We start from the raw sequence: 22,310 nt of genomic DNA, 5'->3' as shown, positions 1-22,310 counted from the left end.
CCACAGCCCAGGGATCAAACCCACAGCCCAGGGATCAAACCCACAGCTCCTGCATCGGCAGCTGGATTCTTTACCACTGAACCACCGCTGAAGTCCTTCTTAGTATATTAAAAAAGGTTGTGCAAACATCACTACTATCTAATTCCAGAAGATTTTCATTATATCCTCCAAAGAAACTGTATCTGTTAAGCAGTCATTCTTCATCCCCTCCCCACCACCCCAACCCTTGGCACCCGTCACCTGCTTTCTATCTCTAAGGATCTGTCCATTATGGACATTCGATACAAATGCAATCCTATAATATGTGGCCTTTTGAGTCTGCTGCTGCTGCTAGGTCGCTTCAGTCGTGTCCGACTCTGTGTGACCCCATGGACAGCAGCCCACCGGGCTCCCCCGTCCCTGGGAGTCTCCAGACAAGAACACTGGAGTGGGTTGCCATTTCCTTCTCCAATGCATGAAAGTGAAAAGTGCAAGTGAAGTCACTGAGTCGTGTCCAACTCTCAGCGACTCCATGGACTGCAGCCCACCGGGCTCCTCCATCCATGGGATTTTCCAGGCAAGAGTACTGGAGTGGGGTGCCATTGCCTTCTCCGCTTTTGAGTCTAGCTTCTGTCATTTAGCATAATGTTTCCAAGGTTCATCTATATTGTAGTGAATATCAGAACATCATTCGTTTCTTTATGGCTAAATAATTTACCACAACTCATTTATCTATTCATGAGTTGATGGATATTTGGGTTGTTTCCACTTTCCACTTTGAGCTGTTATGAATAAAGCTGCTATAAACATTCATGTACAGTTTTTGTATGTACATACATTTTCAGTTTTCTTGGGTTGCTGGGTCATATGGTAGAGTTGAACACCAGCAAAGCATGAAAGTTCTGATTTTCCATATTCTTACCAACACCTGTTTTTATCTGATTTTTTGAGTCCAGCCCTCCTAAGGGAGAAGGCAATGGCACCCCACTCCAGTACTCTTGCCTGGAAAATCCCATGGATGGAGGAGCCTGGTGGGCTGCAGTCCATGGGGTCGCTAAGAGTCGGACATGACTGAGTGACTTCACTTTCACTCTTCACTTTCATGCATTGGAGAAGGAAATGGCAACCCACTCCAGTGTTCTTGCCTGGAGAACCCCAGGGACAGGGGAGCCTGGTTGGCTGCCGTCTATGGGGTCGCACAGAGTCGGACATGACTGAAGTGACTTAGCAACAGCAGCAGCAGCAGCCCTCCTAGGTGCTGTGATGTCTCGTTGTGGTTTTGATTTGCGTTTTTTTAGTGACTAATAATGTTGAAAGTATTCTCCTGTGAAAATTGGCCATTCATTTAGCCTCCTTGAAGAAATGTCTATTTAATTCCTTTGACAATTTTTGAATTGGGTTCTTGAGTTACAGGGTTTTTGAATATGTTCTGGATACTGCATCCTCATCAGATGTATAACTAGGAAATATTTTCCCCATTCCTTTTACGTTTCTGTTACTGCCCTTTGATATACAAGTTTTTAATTTGATGAAGTCCAATTTATCTTTTTTATTTTGGCTTGTGCTTTTGTGTCATACATATCCAGGAATCTGTTGCCAAGTCCAAGGTCATGAAGAGTTAACCCTATGGGTGTTTTCCCAGGATTTTTATAGTTTTAGCCCTTACATTTAGGTTGTTAATCTATTTTGAGTTAATTTTTATATATGCAGTGAAGTAAGGTTTCAGCTTCATTCTTTTACATGTAGATATCCAGTAGCTTTGACATTATTTCTTGAAAAAAAAACTGTTTCCCTCATTGAGGGGTCTTGGCATCCTTGTCAAGAGTCAATTGCCCATAAATGTATTATTTTTACTTCTGAACTCTCAATCCTCTTCCATTGATCTATATGCCTGTTCTTATGCTGGTAACACATAAGTAGTTTCAAAATTTAGAAATATGAGCCTTTCAATTTTGCTCTTCAAACTCTTTTTTAAGATTGTTTTGGCTATCCAGGGTCCCAGTGCAATTCTCTGTTAGTTTAGGAACGGCTTGTTCACTCCTGTGAAAAAAGAAGTTAGAATCTTGATAGCTGTTTCATTGAATTTGTAGATCAGTTTGGGGAATACTGTGCTCTTAACAATATTAAGTCTTCCAAGTCATAATCATAAGATATCTCTCCATTTATTTCCATTATTTTTTAATTTTTTTCAACAATATTCTGTAGTACTCAGTGTATAAGTCTTACACTTTCTTGGTTAAATTTATTCTTTAAATATTTTATATTCTTTTGGATGCTATTATAATGGAATTTTCTTAAATTCGTTTTTTGATTTTTCATTGTTAGTGAATAGAAATACAACTGATTTTTGTTTGTTGATCTTGTATCCTAACACTTTACTGAATTAATTTGTTAGATCTAGTATTCTATTGTATGTATGTGTGTGCATGTGTGTATTCTTGGGGAGTTTCCATATGTAAGTCATCTCTGAATAGAGAAATTTTTACTTCTTTTCCGATTTGGATGCATTTTATTTATTTTTCTTGCCTATATGCTCCGGTTAAAATTTCCAGTACATTGTTATGGAAGTGACAAAAGTGAGAAAAAAAGTGCCAAAAGTGGACATCCCTTTCTTATTTCTGATCTTAGGGAACTACCATTCAAGAAGCTGTGGGTTTTTGTAAATTCCCTTTTTCAAGCTGAGGAATTTTCCTTCTAATTTGATAAGTGTGTTTTTTACCATGAAAAGGTGTTGGTATTGTCAGTACTTTTTCGCGTTTGCTAATATGATCATATGGTTTTTCTTCCCTTCATCCTATTACCATGGTATATCACATATATTGATTATTGTGTGTGGACCACCCTTGCATTTCTGAAAGAAATTCCACTTGGTCATGTGTTTTGTCCTTTTAATATGCAGCTGGAATAAGCTTACTAGTATTTTGTAAAGGATTTTCACACCTATATTCATAGGCAATATTAGTCTATAATTTTCTTTTTCCATGATGTTTTTGGCTTTGATGTCAGTGTATTACCGGCCTATTAGAATGAATGAATGTTCCCTTTTCTTCTACTTTTTGAAGACTTTGAGGATTGGTGTTCATTATTCTTAAATGTTTGGTAGGAATCACCAGTGAAGCCATCTTGCCCCGGACTTTTCTTTGTTGGAGGTTTTTTGAATATTGTTTTGTCTCTTTACTTACTATAGGTCTATTCATATATTCTATTTCTTCTGAGTTAGTTTTGGTAGATTCTGTGTTTCTAGGAATTTATCCATTTTATCTAGGTTATTTAATCTGTTGACCTACAACAGTCCATAGTATTATGTCAATTTTGTTGATCTTTACAAAGAACCAACTTTTGGTTTCATTGATTTCACGATTGTTTTTCTATTCTCCACTCTGATCTTTGTTTCCTTTCTTCTGCTTGCTTTGGGTTTAGTTCTTCTAGTTCCTTCAGGTGGAAGCTTAGGTTTATTAATTTGAGATCTTCTTTTTCAGTGTAGACATTTACAACTATAAAATTTGCTTTGAGTACTGTCTCTCAAATTTTGGCATGTTATTTTTAAATAAAAAATCTCAAGCTATTTTTAAATTTCCTTTGTAACTTTTCTTTGACTCGTTATTTAAGTGTATGTTATTTAATTTCCACATATTTGTTAATTTTCCAGATTTCTTCTGTTACTGATTTCTAATTTCATTCCATTATAGCCAGAGAAGATACTTTATATGATTTCAGTCATTTTAAATTTATTGAGACTTTTGTATATGGTTTATTGTGGAAAATGTTCCACGTGTACATGGCAAAAATGCATTGTTATTGAACAGAATGTTCTCTATGTGGATGTTAGATCAAGTTGGCTTATACTGCTTATACTGTTTTTCAAGTTCTTTACTGATCTTCTATCTAATAGTTCTATCATTACTGAAAGTTCAATATTGAAATCTTCAACCATTACTATTGAACTGTCCATTTCCCCTTTCAGTTCTTTTTTTTTTTTTTTTAATATTTATTTATTTATTTATTTTTATTTTACAATTCTGTATCCCCCTTCAGTTCTATCAGTTTTTCTTTGTTAATAATTGTCATCTCTTCTTGACGGATTGACCATTTTGTCATTATTAATGTCCTTATTTAATTGAAGTATAGTTGATAGTCCTTTTCCGTCTGTTATATCCCTGGAGAAGGAAATGGCAACCCACTCCGGTACTCTTGCTTAGAAAATCCCATGGACGGAGGAGCCTGGTGTCCATGGGATCGCAGAGTCGGACACGACTGAGCGACTTCACTTTCTTTCTTTTCTTTCTTTCTTTCTGTCCATTATAACAACTTTTGTCTTACAGTCCATTTTGTCTAATATGAGAATAGCCGCTCCAGCTCTCTTTTGGTTACTATTTTCATGGAATATCTTTTTCCATCTTTTCACTTTCAACCTAAAGTTAATCTCTTATAAACAGCGTACAGCTGATACATTCATCAGTATTGTTATATACCTACTATGTGTAAGGAATTACCTAGGCTCTGGGTTGAGAGTGTTTTAGTGCTCAGTAACTTAAAATCTTATAAATATTTCATAAAAGGGATATGAATAAAATTGCTTTAGTGGGTGCATTCACTTTATGAAAAAATCAATGTGTTAGGATTTATGCCATTTTTTAAAATGTGTGTTATACTTCAAGAAAAAAAATCCCCCCCTTCAAAGTGCTTTGGGAATTCAAAATTGGAAGAAGTTATTTCCCGCTGAGAGAATAAGGGGAATGCCTTCACAACAAAACTTTCAGGCTTTATGTTATATTGTTACCAAGAGTTCATCTTTAATCAAGATAAAGGGGTTTTATTTTCAAGTAAGCAAACGATATCATCATCATTATCATCGCTGCTACTGCTTAGGAACTTACTCTTTGTCAGTGCCGGGCATCATCTGAGTTCTCTGTGCAAATTATTCCCTGAATCCTCACAGCAGCCCTGTGAAGTAGGTTAGTAGGTTGCACAATTGTCTCCATTTGACAGAGGGAAAATTGAGACACGGTGAGGTCATGGAAGTGGTGGAGCCAGGATGCAAACTGTTCTGTCCCGCTCATCTCTTATCCAAACAGCAGCAGTTCTCAGGGTGCCATCCAGGAACTCTTATGGGTCCCCAGACCGCTTCAGGAGATCCACAAGATCACAACTGTATGATAATACTAAACATTATTTACCTTTTTCACTGCCAGTCTCTCAAGAGTATACGGTGGCATTTTCCAGAGACTGTATGGCATGAGCTATCAAGACAGACTGAACAGAAACAGATATGAGAATCCAGCTGTCTTTTGTGAAGCCAGACTCGGAAGAGATTTACAAATATGGAAAGCAGTGCCATTCTTCTCACAGGATTTTCTGTTTTGCAAAATATACTTGTCATAAATCATATTATTTATGTTCACATTTAATGGGGCTTAGTTTTGCTTTTGATGAATTAATATTTGGAACGTTTCTCAGTTTCCACTTTTAATATAAGCAGCTGTAGATATAACTCACATAAACAAAAAGCATTTCAAGTGCTCAGTCATTTATAGAGAGTGCAAAGGAGTCCTGAGACCCAAGTATCTGAGCACCACAGCACTGCGCTGTCCTGCCTTAGGGCAGTGGCCAGGCACAGCTGGGTTTGCGCCTGCGCCAGCTGCTCTGGAGTCCGATCTATCTGTGTTTGAGACCTGGCACACAAAAGTTTATCTCCCCTTTTCCCCTGTGACGCTGGATGTAGCACTCTCCGCTTCCCGGGGAGGCTGTGGGAATTGCTGAGCGGACGCTGGGGAAGACCCAGCGCCTGGTCGGCGCTCAGGCCCAGGCCGCGAACGGGAGCCGCTCTCGTGTCGCCCGCAGGTGATGGACTTCTACTGCCAGTCCTGTGAGACCGCCATGTGCCGGGAGTGCACAGCGGGGGAGCACGCGGAACACCCCACCGTGCCGCTCAAGGACGTGGTGGAGCAGCACAAGGCTTCGCTCCAGGTGCAGCTGGACGCCGCCAACAGAAGGTGTGCACACCCCCTCCGCGCTCTCGGCCGGCCGCCTGCGGCCTCTAGGGTTCATTTCCCAGTGGGATAGAAGGTTCATGTCACCTGAGTAAATTCTCCTTTGTCATAAACTAGTGAGCGATAAGGGTGATCCCTTGCCCCTTGGTAAAATTCCAATCCCCTTGTTATAAGTAGGCTTTTCTTTCAGCACCTTTGTATGATTAAATGAACAAAATATACTCGAGGAAAATGCTCTCAGATCTCTGAAATTGGTGCCTGAAACCAGGCTGTCTGAAGAGCCTTTCTTAGCTACTGTTCTTGACTCACTTACAGGCCATTATGCCAACTGTGACTGGCTCCTCTTTGCTTGAGCCCAACAGAATGGTCTTGAGCAGCGACTGCTCAGTTTTCCTTCTGCTTCCTTGCCTCCAGGCTCTTTATTTGGCAAGGAGATGAGGGAACGGGGTAGCTGTGTGATGCATGAGAAAGATCAAAGGGAGGAAATAAACAGCCAGCTGAAAAGAAATCTTTACCAACAGTTGAAGTGAGAAAAGTGTGGCTATTCTGTACTAATTAAAAGAACTTGGAAACTTGCAAGAAGCTCACAGGAAACTCTGAGTTTGGGTCAGTTTTTCATGTGATTGGGGAAGAAGATATAGCTGACTATTTAGAACAGTGGTCCTCAGTCATGGGCCATGATATCCCCTAGGGGAGACTGGCAATGTCTGGAGACAGTTTGGTGTCACAACTGTGTGTGTGGGAGGAACAGAGGAAAGGATGCTGTTAAACATCCTGTAATGCCTAATAATCTTTTCCATTTTGCTGTATCATAGGATTTTGAATATAGCTCTCGGTGCTATACAGTAGGACCTTGTGCTTGTCCACTGTAGAATATGCCTGATTTAGAGTGGGAGAAAAAGCCGAGGGGTTTTGAGAGCTTTGAGGTTTTGTACCATCAATTATTAAAAATAAATCAGAGGTAGATTGAAATAAGACATGGATCCTCAAAGTCTCTTTTCGCAAAGGCAGTAATTATGGCACGTCTTATGATTCTGTTCTTCAGTTTTTACTTTTTAAAGATGATGAAAGGCATAGAAAATGTTTCTTGACAAAATACAGTGCTTGGATAGTTTTGGTTTTGTTTTACTACTTCTCTGTGAATGTCACTGGAATAACGACCTCTGACAACTGTCCTCCAGGCTCCCAGAAATAGGTTCAGCTCTTCAGTTCATCTCGGAAATCATCCATCAGCTAACCAACCAAAAGGCCAGTATTGTGGAGGACATCCATTCTACCTTTGATGAACTCCAGAAGACTTTAAACGTGCGCAAGAGTGTGCTGCTCATGGAGCTGGAAGTCAACTATGGCCTCAAACACAAAGTAAGACTCCAGCCATTCTTAGGACATCCCATAGGAGGCTTGATCCTGGGCCTCCCTGACGCCAGCTCACTGTTCCGCCAGCAGCAAAGGGGACTCAAATGGGTTCTTAAGTGTCACTGTTGTTTGGTAAAGACTAGCTTTTACTAAACAGCATAATTTTTCCTGTTTCCAGCTATGTTTTCCTTCCTGTTTTCACCAAAACTATGATTCTGTGGCCTTAAGTACCACTTTATAACTTGACTATATAAAAGACAAGGGTGAACATAAAGTAATACTTTCAGGATTTAGGGTTAAACTGGATTGTTTTCCTTCCTTAATTATAATGTCTAATAGTCTCTTGATGACTCTCTCGCCCACAACAACCTGTTAGTCAACTTCAGAGTGAACCCTGACTGCAGCCTGTTTAACTCTGCACGTCCCATCACAAAACCAGGGATGAAAGCTTCTGATATTCAGATGTGGAGCTTTCATTTGTCGGGTTTCTGTTCCTTGAGCTGATGACAGGGGAACTTTGAACATTAGGGAAAGAGAGTGAGTAAGGAATACTTCAGATGTCAGGCGTAGCACTCTGGCTGCCGCGCTCTCGGTGACGTTTCAGCTCACCCCAGACACATGATCCCAGAAATATGTGTGTGGGAGAGATGAGGCGAGGAGGACGGGAAAGAGAGGGGGCTGGGAAGGCGATTTAGGATTCAGCATTACAGCCGGGTTCACTGGGTTAAACGGAACCCCCCCCCTCGCCCCGGGGCACGCCGTGGGCGGCGCTCAGCGGCTCGCTTTCCCCGCAGGTCCTCCAGTCGCAGCTGGACACCCTGCTCGAGGGGCAGGAGAGCATCAAGAGCTGCAGCAACTTCACGGCGCAGGCCCTGAACCACGGCACGGAGACGGAGGTGCTGCTGGTGAAGAAGCAGATGAGCGAGAAGCTCAACGAACTGGCGGACCAAGATTTCCCGCTGCACCCGCGAGAAAACGACCAACTGGACTTCATCGTGGAGACCGAGGGGCTCAAGAAGTCCATCCACAACCTCGGAACGATTCTGACCACCAACGCCGTCGCCTCCGAGACGGTGGCGACGGGCGAGGGGCTGCGGCAGACCATCATCGGGCAGCCCATGTCTGTTACCATAACAACCAAGGACAAAGACGGCGAGCTGTGCAAAACGGGCAACGCCTACCTCACGGCGGAGCTGAGCACGCCCGACGGCAGCGTGGCCGACGGGGAGATCCTGGACAACAAGAACGGCACCTACGAGTTCCTGTACACCGTGCAGAAGGAGGGCGACTTCACGCTGTCGCTGCGGCTCTACGACCAGCACATCCGCGGCAGCCCGTTCAAGCTGAAGGTGATCCGCTCGGCGGATGTGTCCCCCACCACCGAGGGCGTGAAGCGGCGCGTGAAGTCCCCGGGCAGCGGCCATGTGAAGCAGAAGGCTGTCAAGAGACCCGCCAGCATGTACAGCACCGGGAAGCGGAAAGAGAACCCCATCGAAGACGACCTGATCTTCCGAGTGGGTAAGGGGCGGGCGGCGCTGCGCCTGCACGCGGGATTTTGCTGGGCTCAAGGCGGGACTGGGGAGGTGTCGCGACTTGCGACTTGGCAGGTCGCAGCTCGGGCTGACGGTGTGGGAGATAAACGACTGTATTCTATTAGGTGAGCTCATGCAGGCTTCTGCTCCGGAGAAGGTTTGTGTCCTTCTCTTCCTTCCTCCTGCTCCCTCTTCCCTCTTCCTTCCCTGCTCTCTCTTCCTCCCTCCCCTCCCTCCTTCCCCTCCTTCTCCTCTTCACCACGCCAGCGCTGCATATTTATTCTGGAAAATCAGAAACTGAAAATAAGCAAAAAGAGAGTTAGAAAAATACAGCACTCATAATCTGGACTTTTTTTTTTTTGGTAGCAGTTTTTTTTTGTTTGTTTGTTTGTTTTTTGCTTCTTATTTCATATTGGAATGTAAGTGATTAACAATGTTAGTTTCAGGTGTACAGCAAAGTGATTCAGTTACATATATACATTTATCTATTCTTTTCAGATTCTTTTGTTACATAATACTGAACACAGTTCCCTTTGCTATACTGTAGGCCCTTTTTGGTTATCCATTTAAAATATAACAGTGTGTACATAATCTGCACATTTTAAAGGAAATGTTGGCAATCTTTCCTGCCCCCATGGGAATAATGTCTTTAGAGTACTTCTGCCTAACCCAAAGGCAGAGACATGCTTCTATCAAATAGCTTCACGGTTTCTCTGCAATGTGCCAACACAGGAGGTAACTGTGGGCAGAGGGTCTGATGCTTGTCACTGCTTCCATGTTTTAAGACCTGGGGACAAGAGGCACGGTGCATTGCAAGCTATGGTTATGTCCATTTGCGTGTAGCTGGAGAGCAGCCTCAAGAGGAGAGGGTGGGTGGAAACCTGAAGAATAGAATGGGGTTGGGATGGAAGCAAGAAGGCTTAGGATGAGCCAAGAGATTTGGGAATGCAAATTGTCCTTCCCTTGTCAGCTTTATTGCCTCCAATTTTTTAAAGCTGTTTATTTTCTAAACAAACTAAATGTAAACAACCACCACTTTACTAATTCTTTTATTATATATATATTAAAAATTTTTTTTTTATTTTGTGGCATGCCAATGGCATGTGAGATCTAGTTACCCGACCAGGTATCAAACCCAGGCCCCCTGCATTGGTAGCATGGAGTCTTAAGCATTGGACAGCCAGGGAAGTCCTCACAATTTGATAATTCTTAAGAAAAAAAAGTCTACATGTTAGCTACTGTATCCAAAAGTGGTTCCCACTTGCTTCTCTTTCTGCCTCTTCAGTCCTCCACTGCAGTATCTCTAAAAAGGTCTTCAAGGTATGGCCACTGACCCAGGTAGAAAAACAGTTCTGTGGTTCAAACAGATTGGGGAAAGCTTAGCTTAAGTGAGGGAAACAGATTTTTGTTTTGGCCGTAGTACCTTCAGAATCTGCTGACGTGCACTGTAAGTCTCACAGGCAGTGGAGGGATAATAGGCAGCACTTCCAAGCTCTTCTGACCATAGCACATCTCCTGTGGACATCTTGGGAAAATAAGGCTCCGTGGAACACTCTTGGGCAAGAGCTGCTCTACTTATTATTCATTTCTCGTTATTATTTAATACTCTATATTGTTTACTATTCTTTAGGAAAAATCTTGGTAAAGACTGTGATATAGCAAGCAGGCTGCCTTCTCAGCATGTGGAGGCCCTGGTCCATTCACTGGCCATTTGTGCAGTTGGGTGCAGAGGCTGTTGAGACACTTGCCAAAGCAGAGGGGGTGGGCTGGGTGGCACAGGATTGGAGCCTCCCAGGCCTGCCACTCCGGTTCTGCCACTTGCTTCAACTTTGGGCAGGTCTCCCAGCTTCCCTGGGCTTCAGTTTCCATGTCCATAAAAAGAAAAGATAAAAATATCTGCTTCTCAGAACTGTGCAAAGTTCCAAGCTTAATGCCTGGCATGTTGGAAGAGCTGAATAATCCACAGCCATTGTTGTTGCATGAGCTGTTATTAAGGCTGTTAGATGTTCCCTGCTGCCTTTTCTTCTAAAACAATTGACCTTGCTGCTCCCCATTGATCTGCATCAAGAGCAAACTCAGTCTTGTGTTTGGAATCTCCCCTCCCCCAGCCAAGTTCCCTGGTCTGCTTCCCAGGTAGTGTGCAGAGTGGAGAGAGGGCCAGATCTGGGCCTGATTCTGATTCTCCCTTCTTAACCCAGTTTCCTCCGCTAAAATAAAGGGAATGAAATCTTACCTAATTCTTAAGGTTGCTGTAGGGGTGAAACAAGAAGGAATTCTTAGGGCTGGCATTTGCCTATGTGCAGTAACTGCTGAGTTAAAGATGGCCGTCCTTTTACTATTGTTATTATTTTCACTCGACACCATTCCACTGTGAGTCTCACCTGAGGAAAGAGACATATCTCTTAGGGTTTTTTTTTTTTTTTTCCCCAGTTATATTCTGAATGCCCAGCCCCGCCCCAGGGGAAGGGGATTCCCTCCTGTCCCCTCCAACCCATTGAGACACGCATCCTTGGAGATTCACTGCCACTGGGGGAAGGTGTTTAAATGTTTAGACATTTGTGAGGCACTTAGAACAGTCCCTGGCATATACCACTAAGTCCACGGTTGTTAATGAAGTAAAGATGATGTCTAAGTTTGCTAGGCCCACCATAACAATACCATAGACTGGGTGATAAACTGGAGGAGACTGATTTTTCTCCCAGTTCTGGAGGCTAAAAGCCCAGGCTCAAGGAGGCGGTAGGCTCGGTTTCCCCAGAGGCCTCTCCGCCTGCTCGCTGCTTTGCCCTCTGAAGGTTCCCCTGTGCTCACACACTCCTGGCGTCTCTCCCTCTTCTCATAAGGACACCAGTCATACTGGATTAGGGCCTTGTTTTAAGTTAATCACTTCTAAAGATCTCAACTCCAAAAGCAGTTACATTCTGAGGTACTGGAGGTTGAGACTGGACTTTAGCATATGAATTTTGTGGAGATACAGTTCAGCTTACAACAGATACGTAAGGGCAAATACGTGACAGCTATACTGTGTACATACCTGAACACCTGTGTGCATTTGTGAAGGTGAACTGTCACTTTCTGGAGAGTAGACAAGGTCTTCCAGGGTAGTTTTGACTTACACTTTCCCTCTCGTCCGTGGTCAACCAGCCCCTAGTCAAATGGGACTTTGCTGTTTGAGCTTCTGCTGTGTGCCCGCCACTTGGCTGGGCGGCGATGTAGAGAAGGATCAGATCCTGAGCCTGACCTAGGGGAGGCCACAGTCTAGAAGGGGACAGACATGGCGATGTGGTGCCTTCAGAAGGAGCACCTTCAGAGGCAGGCGGGATGGGGAGGCTGACAGGTAGCAGGGAGTTAAGGAAGGTTCTAGAGATGACACCTAAGCCTAAGCCGGCCTTGAAGGAGAAAGAGTCTGCCAATTAGGAGGAGGAAAGGGGAGATTTAGGTGAAGGGAAAGAAGATCAGACACTGAGTAGTCCGAGGAACCATAGTGATTCCGTTACCTGAAGCATGAAATAGAGTGAAGAGAGCAAAGTTCTGTTTCCTTGCTAAGCAGAAACTTTTTTTTTTTTAAATTTTTTATTTTACTTTACAATTCTGTATTGGTTTTGCCATACATTGCACCTGTGTTTCCCATAAACCACTTGAGTTCCTTGGGGTGCTTGGCAAAAATGAGAATTGCTGGATTCCAAGCTGCATGTACAGAATCAGAATCTCTGGGGAAGGGACCAGGAATCTGCATGCCTCCGGCTCCACAACCCTTCTGCACACTGAGGTTTGAGACCCGTCACAGTACGGGTGAAGCGGAGGGCGCTGAACAGTGTAGTGTGATGCGGTGACTTACTGTGATGCCGATTTCCAGAGAGCCTAGGGATCTACTGGCAGTGTCCCCCGGGAGGCAGGGGGCTGCTTCCTGTTGCAGCAGTCACATGAGCTCTTACAAGTGCTAGGACTGAGTGATGCGTCGAGTATGCGTCGAGTGGAGAGGAAATGCAGCTTCCTAACATCCTTAGGAGGGAGCAGGCAGGACTTGAGGACCCAGCTGAGCTTCCGGCTGCTTGACTCCAGTGATGCAGGATATGAGTGAATGGTCAAGGCTGTGGGCGGGAGGCTGGATGGCCCTGGTTCCAGCCCCAGCAGCGCCACTTTCACAACCGCACCACCAGGGAAGTTCCTTCACCTCCAGTGGCCTCTCCCCTACCCTCCTGCCTCTGGTAACCACAAGTCTGATCTCTTTTTGTGAGTTCTGTGTTGTTTTCATTTTATTTATTTATTATGTTTGGCTGCACTGGGTCTTCATTGCTGCTCAAGGGGTTTCTCTAGTCGTGACAAGCAGAGACTACTCCCTAGGTGTGGTGCACAAGCTTCTCATTCCTGTGGTTTCCCTTGTTGCAGAGCACAGGCTCTAGGGACGTGGGCTCAGGGCTTGCAGAGCGTGGGCTCAGGGGCGTGGCTCCCGGCCTTAGTTGCCCGGCAGCATGTGGGATCTTCCCAGACTGGGGATCGAACCTGTGTCCCTGTATTGGCAGGAGGATTCTTAACCACTGTACCACCAGTGAAGTCCTGTTTTGTTTTGCTTCAGATTTCACGTGTAAGTGAGATCATACAGTATTTGTCTTTGTCTCATTGATTTTCTCAGTTAGCATAATGCCGTCAAGATCCGCCCATGTTGTCGCAAATGGAAGGATTTTCTCCCTTTTATGACTGAATACTAGTCACACTATTCAACCAGACATGGAACATACCCAGAAGTGGAAAAGCTGGATCATATGGTAGTTCTATTTTTATTTTTCAAAGATCCTTTATCCAGTTTTTCTGTAGTGGCCTTACCAGTTTCCCAAGAGTGCACGAGGACCAGTAGTCCACATCCATGCCACCGTTTGTTTAATTTGTTTGACTGGGCCAGGTCTTCATTGCAGCGTGCGGGATCTTTAGTTGAGCATGGCACCATATTTTATCTCTTGTCTTTTTGATGGTGACCATTTTAACAGGCATGAGGGACGTCTTATTGTGGTTTTAATTTGCATTTCCCTGATAGCTAGTGATCTTGAGCTTCTTTTCATGTGACCTTTGTGACTGTTCTTTGGAAAAATATCCATTCAGGTCTTTCCCCCAGTTTTTAATTGGGTTATTGGGGTTTTTGCTGTTGAATTATGTAAGTTCTTTATATATTTTGGATATTAACCCCTTATTAGATACCTAGTTTGAAATATTTTTTCCCATTCCATTTTTTGTTTTTTTTTTTCACATTGCTGATGGTTTCTTTTGCTCGCTAACAAAAGCTTTTTAGTTTGATATGGTCCTGCTTATTTATTTTTGAATTCTTTTCTTATGCCTTAAGTATCCTATCCAAAAAATCTTTACCAAGGCTCATGTCAGGGAGCTTTATTCCTGTGTTTTCTTCTAGGAAGAAATAAGACCTGATTTCAGGACTTATATTTAAATCTTTAATCCCTTTCTAGTTAACTTTTGTCTATGATGTAAGACAGAGGTCCAGTTTCATTTTTTTATGTGAGTATTCAATAATCCTAGCACCATTTGTTGAAGCCACTGTCTTTTCTTGGCTCCTTTGTCAAGATATTAGTTGACTGTATATATTTGGGTATTTTTTCTGGGCTCAATTCTGTTCTGGTCTATTGATTTTTAATGCCAGTACCATACTGTTTTGATTTCAATAGCTTTATATTATAGCTTGAAATCAGGGAATGTGAGGCCTCCTGTTTTGTTCCTCTTCCTCAGAATTTCTTTGACTATTCACAGTCTTTTGTGATTCCATATAAATTTTAGGAGTGGTTTTTCAGCATCTGTAAAAAATACCACTGGACTCTTGACAGGGATTGGATTGAATCTGTAGATGTCTTTTGGTAGTATTGATATTTTAACAATACTAATTCTTCCAATCCACGAATATGGAATATCTTTCCACTTTGTGTCTTTTTCAATTTCTTTCATTAATATCTTGTAGATTTCAGATAAGAAGTCTTTCAGCTCCTTAATTAAATTTATTTTTAAGTATTTTATTGTTTTTGATGCTATTATCAGTGGAATCAAGTTCTTTGTTTCTTTTTCAGAAAATTCATTGTTAGTGTATGGAAACGCTACTGAATTTTGTATGTTAATTTTGTACCTGCAGCTTTACTGAATTCATTGATACCAGCCATAAGGAGAGCTCTTACACAGTAGAAAGGGCTAGTGGTAGAAATCAGAGCTCCTCCCCAACCCTACAGCTCTTGACCCTCATGAACCAAATTACCAGGACAACATATAATCGTTCTTAGCTTTGAAGGAATGGAGGCTCGGGAGAGCCCGAATAGGAACCAAGCCACCTGTGACTCTGAGGCTCCTGCCTTTTTAATTGCACAGCAATTCCTCTTCATCTGAAATGTCCTTCAACTTCCGCAGTTTTCCCAAGTTGAGATACTTGACACCTCCCACACGTGAAAACATAACATATGCCCACTGTGAGTGAATTATTGTCTTACTCTAATGCTAAATTGCAAAGCAAACCTGAAGGAGTGCAGGGGAGTGGCTTAGCGCATCTGTTGATAAAGCCTTAAAACATCAAGAGATTGTTTTTCCCTGCACTGTCAGTGTTTGCTGACTAAAAGCCATGAGCTGCTTTGTGAGCTATTTAAGAAAAGCATTGAACAAAGGGGAAGCTGAAGAGGTGGGAGGGAATGAAAGAATTACAGATGAATTGTTTCAAATTATGCAGTTCATCCGCCATACCTTGGGAAGTGGTGAATGAACCATTCATTTGTAGTCTAGATCAGTGTGCTTTCTTGTGATAGCAGATGGCTGTATAAAATCACTTAGCATGAGCTCGGAGGCTTTACAGGAAGATATGATAATTTATACCCCTCTTCCCTGCCTCATTTCTGCAAGGCATCATCTTTCCCTCTCTAAAATCTCTGAGGAAGGAGAGTGTGCTAATTTGGCATCTGAGGTTTTTATAGGAACCCTGACCTACTCCTTGAGAAACTCATCCTTGGGAACGTCTCTTGCATTTCACAGGTGGAAAGATGCCACTGCTGTTTACCAAGTACCAGGCACTGCGCTGTATTGTAAGCTGCAGCAGAGAACAGGACAGATGTTGTGGCTTTCCCTGGGGAGCTCATAGTTTAGTGAGGGAGACAGTGAACCACTTAAAACAGAATTTCCTCAAAGATTTTTATGGAGCAAGCATGGCTCGTGTGAACCCAGAGAATAATTGTCCTCACTTCAGAAATCTGATACCCATTTAGAGAGAAGCAATGTATTTATTAAAAATATGTATTTTATAAAGGGTTAGGAGAACCAGGTTTTATTCATTGCTCTGTCTCTTTGCTAACTCTGTGATATGTCTAGCTTCAATTCCTCATCTTTAAAATGGAATGATAATATTTATCCTGCTGATGACTCTTGGGGTTGTTCATATACAGAGAATGTATGTATATGAAAGTGCTGTCAGTATTACTGAACACTTCCTTTTCCCATGACATAATGTGGGTTGTCACTTACTCAGTCATTCATAATTCATTTAGAGACCCATTCATTCAGCAAATGTATGTTAAGCACCTACTTGGTTGAAGATCCTGTGTTAAACCCTGTGTCTGGCTGTTTCGTCCTTTTGCGTTATCCGATTCTAAGTATCTAGGTTTATTTAGTGTTAATTTTCTTACTAGATTGGAGTGGGAGTGGGAAGAAATTTGCAATTGTGATCACCTATTTCAGCCCAGGAACTTATTACCTTACTTCTGTAATCTTCCTAGAGGCATGGGCAGGAGCATGGATAAGAAGTTGATAAAAAGTCATTCCATGCTTCATAGGCTAGTTTAAAATCTGGGGGAAACAAATATAATTATCTTAAGGAATTGTTACCAAATTGTTTATAATTACTTTAAAAACTCACATTACTCATTTTACTAGCCCAAATGTAGCCATTAGACAAGGAAAGATTTTATGATGACTATATATGTTTTATGCTTCACTTACATTTGTTAAGAAAGAACTGGTTTTCCTTATTTATTTAGAATACTTCGTGGCAGGCTAGAAATTTTTCTATGGACTAAATAGTATTTACTAAATATATTGAAGAGGAATGCATCACTCCAGATTATTTCTAACTTCTGGAATTTCTGTTTACTTTGGACCCAAGACACTTTTAAACACTTGGACTTGGGCATTTTAGCATAATGATTCTGTGCATATCATTACTCAACATTAAGACTTTCCTTGTAAAAATAGTCAACATGGGTTGTCCCTCAAGTATGTTGCTGGATTTCCTTTAATCCTCAGGAAATGGCGATGCCTGTTCCATCTAATTTTTTTAAAAATATATAAGCCATCTAACAGATGTGCCTCCAGCCCTGGGATTTTATTGACACGTGGGGCAGCGGACTCAAGCTCTCGATAACTTGAGACCGAGAGTGACAGCTGGGCCAGCACGTAAGCCTGGGGCGTGGTGGGGGTGGGACGACCTCCCCCAGCAGTGTGGTCCTCTGTATTGTAGATGCTTTCCTCTCAGAGCATGTCCGGAGCATCTCGCATCCATTTCAAACTGGCAGAGTCTTCTTTCCCCTTGTTCCAAACGATATTGATACAGAGGCCAATTGTATGTCTGACTGAATTTTAAAATTATCGTCCCCCATACGGTTGTTTCCCGTTTCTACTAACCCTCAAAAATGTGTATTTATTTCTGCAGAGCAAAAAAAGGAGTCCATATTTTTTTGCTCAGATATTTCCCTCCTTCTGCATCACCTTTATTTTTTCAGAACGACTATTAAATCTTTTTGACAGAGGAACCGCTGAACATCTACTGAAACACTAGTCTCTATTTTTTTCCTTCCTTTCAAACCTCAACTTCTGCTGCCTGCAGAGCCTTCTCTGAATAGAATAAGCTTTGTCTTAGCAGAATGGGGCTTCCCTTGTGCCTGAGCTGGTAAAGAATCCACCTGCAATGCAGAAGACCTGGGTTCAATCCTGGGTTCAGTCCCTGGGTTGGGAAGATCCCCTGGAGAAGGGAAGTATACCACTCCAGTATTCTGGCCTAGAGAATTCCATGGACAGTATAGTCCAGGGGGTTGCAAAGAGTCGGACAGGACTGAGAGACTCACACACATTGTTAGCAGGATGAGCCAAAAGTTAAATAAAAGAGGGCAACAGGCAGGTTTAAGAACAGCAGACCAGTGCTCATCTGCTCTGTCCAGGTGCTTCTTACTCCCGTCCTGTTTTCAATATTTCTGTCCTCTGCCTGCATGCCCTCTGGGCCATGGGTAAACTTCCAGTTTTACACAACAGCCGGGGTTTTCTTTACAGTCAATTCTTTTCCAGTCCACTGGTAGGACTCTTTTTTATTATGTTTCTTTATTTGGTCCTCAGTTCCTTATCTTGCTAATAACTTCCATGCTTTTGTTTATCAACATTTTTGATAAATTAAGCATTTATTCTCGCGAGACCCTGGCCTTGCCCCCACTGCCTTTTAAAAAGTGTAAACTGAGCATTTTAGAAGAATTGTTGCTTTTACTCTGTTCTTTCGTTTTGTTGTACCTGTTAATCAGCTGTTATTCAGACTTCAGAAGGAATGCCCCAAAGCTAATACCATGTTGGCACATACCTCTTTCAAGGGCCTACCACCTCTTTTCCTGCCCCTCCCCCCAAGACAAACAGGTATCAACACACTATTTTTAAAGTATTAGCTGATCCCATGGACCTTGATATTCAAGGGATCTTGTGCAGATTAAGTATAAAGATCGTCTTTTCTGAAACATCTGAAATTAAATAGAACCGTTTATCCTACAGCGTTCAAGACATTCTTTTGAGGATCAGATTTTTATTTCATGTTATTAATAGAGACAGAGATCATGAGTCATCGTGTTAGGGCCCAGGATCTCAATAAAACAATTGTCTTGTGGATTTGATAAGAACCAGCTGATAGGATGATTCACCCAGGGAGTCTGTCTTGGGTTTTGTTCTAAGTTTAATTCTGTCACAGTTTCACTTCCTAAATACAGAAGCCAGTTTCTGAAGAGTCTCCCTGTTCTTAAGCACCCTCAGTAGGGCCTTGACATTGGCCACTGGCAGCCTGTTTTTGCTCTCCTGGGGAATTGCATTGACGTCTAAAAACAAATATCAAGTTACTCTTTTGAATGTAAATGAAATTATAAAACTGAGGCATAGCTCTCGCTCTCCAACTGTGAAAATTTAAACCTCCTTCCCGGTCATTTCTGAGCAAAGTTCCTTTTATTTCCATCCGTTAATATTTACATGGTCCTATTAAAATAAGTTATAAATACTTCTTTTGAAATAAAAACAAACATCTGTTAACCGTAGACACCTTTAAGCTTTTTTTCCCTCTTACTTCATCTCTTTGGTGAAAAACTCTAGGAAGGATGAGGCTGTTACTTACACTGATTAATTTTCTTTTGCCTTTCTTAGTTATTTAATCTAGAAAGCACGTCAGGATATCTTTTACGGGAGAGATAAGCTTAATGAGACACTGAGTCTTTAAAAATAGTTCGTAGATAACTCCGGTGGTTGAATGTAAGCCTGCTGGTTTTGTAACACCTGTGACCTTGTGGTTCGTTAAAAGTGCTGAAAGTCAAGTGTCCAGGTTTCTAAGAGATGCTGATTTGGAGAAGGAATTTTGGCACGACCCCAGAATAAGACCCTCTGCCCCTAAATATTAGTTTTTATAATCATGTCTTTGTGGAATCTAAATATATTTTAATCATATTAGTCTGCTGCCACAGTTTAATAAGAAAAGATTGGTATTTGCCCCCCATAATGTGATGCTGCAAAAACTTTATTGGTCCGGAAGACAAGTTTAGTAGAATATGGATTAGGTCAGTGGGAAGGGTTCCTCTTTTTTTTAAGTGTAATTTAAAAAACATTGCATTCTCAGGCTACTTAGAGAGGACTGAATCCTTCTCTTGCTATAACTGAGAAATCTAACTCTCTGTTGCTTAATTTTCTGTGGTGTTTGTTTGTTTGTTTTGTTATTTTGGCTACTCCGTGTGTCACATAGGATCTTAGTCCCCCAGCCAGGGATCAAACTCGTGCCCCCTGCAGTGGAAGCATGGAGTCTTAGCAGTGGACTGCCAAGGAGATTCCTAATTTTCTGTGGTTTTATCATTTATTTTTAGGTACCAAAGGAAGAAATAAAGGGGAATTCACAAATCTTCAAGGGGTAGCGGCATCTACAAGTGGGAAGATATTGATTGCTGACAGTAACAACCAGTGTGTGCAGGTATGGCTCCTAATTGTATACCTTTAACAACTTACATTGATAAAATAGATACAAGTGTAGTTTTCTACTTAAGGCCTGCTGCTGCAGCTAAGTCATCTCAGTCCTGTCCGACTCTGTGTGACCCCATAGACGGCAGCCCCCCAGGCTCCCCCGTCCCTGGGATTCTCCAGGCAAGAGCACTGGAGTGGGGTGCCATTTCCTTCTCCAATGCATGAAAGTGAAAAGTGAAAGTGAAGTCGCTCAATCGTGTCTGACTCTTTGCAACCCCAGGGACTGCAGCCTACCAGGCTCCTCCATCTGTGTGATTTTCCAGGCAAAAGTACTGGAGTGGAGTGCCATCGCCTTCTCCAACTTAAGGCCTAAGATGCAAGAAAAGAAAGGGAAGCTTACGTTGTATGTGTAGGCTTTACTTCAAATAGGGCTTGTATGTTCTGCCCTGTAGTCCTTACGACAACTATTCTTCCCTGTCTTTGCCCTGGTGATTTTTGTGCTAGTTCACATTGCAATGAATGTAATTTGTTTTTCAGATATTTTCCAATGATGGGCAGTTCAAAAGTCGCTTTGGCATACGAGGACGCTCTCCTGGGCAGCTGCAGCGTCCCACAGGAGTGGCTGTGCATCCCAGTGGGGACATAATCATTGCTGATTATGATAATAAATGGGTTAGCATCTTCTCATCAGATGGGAAGTTTAAGGTAAGATTAACTACAACTGACCAGTTGAGAGAAGGAATAAGAAATACAAGATAAAGTTGTCTATTCTCTGGGGGGTCTCACAGATCCAATAAAATGTTCAACAGTTTTTCATATGCAGAACATCTTGACTTTGTCACATCTAAGTTTAACGAAGCAAGAGTCACAGTGATACTGTCAAAAATCTACTCATGTATATCCTAAATATGGCTTTGTTTTATAAAGCAGTTAGTTCGCTCAGTTGCTTTTTTAAATTGCATTCTTTTTAAATACTCTTTTTCATTATAGTTTATCCCAGGGGGTTGGATATAGTTCCCTGTACTATACACCTGGTGGTGTATTCATGCTAAATGTAATAGCTTGCATCTTCTAACTCCATGTATTCGTGCTAAATGTAATAGTTTGCGTCTACTGTCTCCAAACCGCCAGTCCAGTCCTTCTCCCCTTTGGCAGCCACAAGTCTGTTCTCTGTGTTCACGAGTCTGTTTCTGATTTGTAGGTAGCTTCATTTGTGCCGTGTTTTAGATTCCACATATGAGTGAGATCGTGTGGTGTTTGTCTTTCCCCTTGTGACTTCATTTAGTGTGATAATCTCCAGTTGCATCCATGTTGCTGCAAATTCTTTTTATGAATGACTAGTATTCCATTGTTTATATGCACCACCTTTTCTTTATCCACTCATCTCTTCATGGATATTTAGGTTGTTTCCATGTCTTGGTTCTTGTAAACAGTGCTGCTATGAGCCTAGGGTGGGCTTCGCCAGTGGTTCAGCGGTCCGAGAATCTGCCTGCAGTGCAGGAGATGCAGGGGACCCAGGTTCGATCCCTGGGTCGGGAAGATCCCCTGGAGGAGGGCACGGCAACCCACTCCACTATTCTTGCTGGGAAAATCCCATGGACAGAGGAGCCCGGTGGATTACAGTCCATGGGGTCACAAAGAGTTGCATAAATGTGAAGCAACTGAGCACGCACACACAAATGCAGGGTTGCGGATATCTTTTTGAATTCTAGATTTGTCTGGCTGTGTGCCCAGGGGTGTGATTATTGCATCATGTGGTAGCTTTATTTTCAGTTCTTTGAGGACCCTCCACACTGTTCCCGATAGTGGCTGTACAATTTATACTCGCACCAGCAGTCAAGGAGGGTGCCCTTTTCTCCACATCCTCTCCAGCATCTGCTATTTGTAGGCATTTTAATGATGGCCACTCTGATGGGTGTGAGGTGGTACCTCGTTGTAGTCTTGACTTGCATTTCTCGAATTATTAATGATGTTGAACATCTTTTCATGTACCCACTGGCCATCAGTATGTCTTGTTTGGAGAAATGTCTGTTAATATCTTCCACCTGTTTTTCGATTGGGTTTTATTTGGTGGATGAGTTGTAAGAGCTGTTTGTATATTTGGGAGATTAAGTCCTTGTCAGTTGCTTCATTTGCAAATATTTTCTCCCATTCTGTATACTGTCTTTTTGCTTCTGTGTATCTGTATTTTTTATGGTTTCCTTTGCTGTGCAGAAGCTTATAAGTTTGATTCAGTTTATAAGTT

The 22,310-nt window shown here is 42.3% G+C and overlaps 1 protein-coding gene and 1 long non-coding RNA gene across 9 annotated transcripts in view; one reads left to right on the top strand and one right to left on the bottom strand.

Annotated features, from left to right (window-relative positions):
• Positions 1-11,373, bottom strand: part of LOC120871489 — a 15,255-nt gene extending 3,882 nt beyond the window's left edge. Inside the window, exon 1 of the long non-coding RNA XR_005723033.1 lies at positions 11,361-11,373. This is a non-coding gene — a long non-coding RNA (uncharacterized LOC120871489). The remainder of the gene's footprint in view (positions 1-11,360) is intronic.
• The window catches only part of TRIM2 (tripartite motif containing 2), a 126,451-nt gene that overhangs the window by 83,704 nt on the left and 20,437 nt on the right, over positions 1-22,310 (top strand). For all 8 annotated transcript variants that reach the window (XM_040251426.1, XM_040251425.1, XM_040251424.1 and 5 more), the window contains exons 4-8: positions 5,821-5,972; positions 7,151-7,331; positions 8,120-8,843; positions 19,972-20,075; positions 20,603-20,770. In XM_040251426.1, the coding sequence (XP_040107360.1) occupies positions 5,821-5,972; positions 7,151-7,331; positions 8,120-8,843; positions 19,972-20,075; positions 20,603-20,770 (1,329 nt within the window). The remainder of the gene's footprint in view (positions 1-5,820; positions 5,973-7,150; positions 7,332-8,119; positions 8,844-19,971; positions 20,076-20,602; positions 20,771-22,310) is intronic.

Source organism: Oryx dammah, unplaced genomic scaffold (genome assembly GCF_014754425.2).
Source record: "Oryx dammah isolate SB20612 unplaced genomic scaffold, SCBI_Odam_1.1 HiC_scaffold_12, whole genome shotgun sequence".
In the NCBI taxonomy this organism is placed as follows: Eukaryota; Metazoa; Chordata; class Mammalia; order Artiodactyla; family Bovidae; genus Oryx; species Oryx dammah.
The sequence above is the reverse complement of the archived record's forward strand: the minus strand, read 5'-3'. Positions and strand labels throughout refer to the sequence as shown.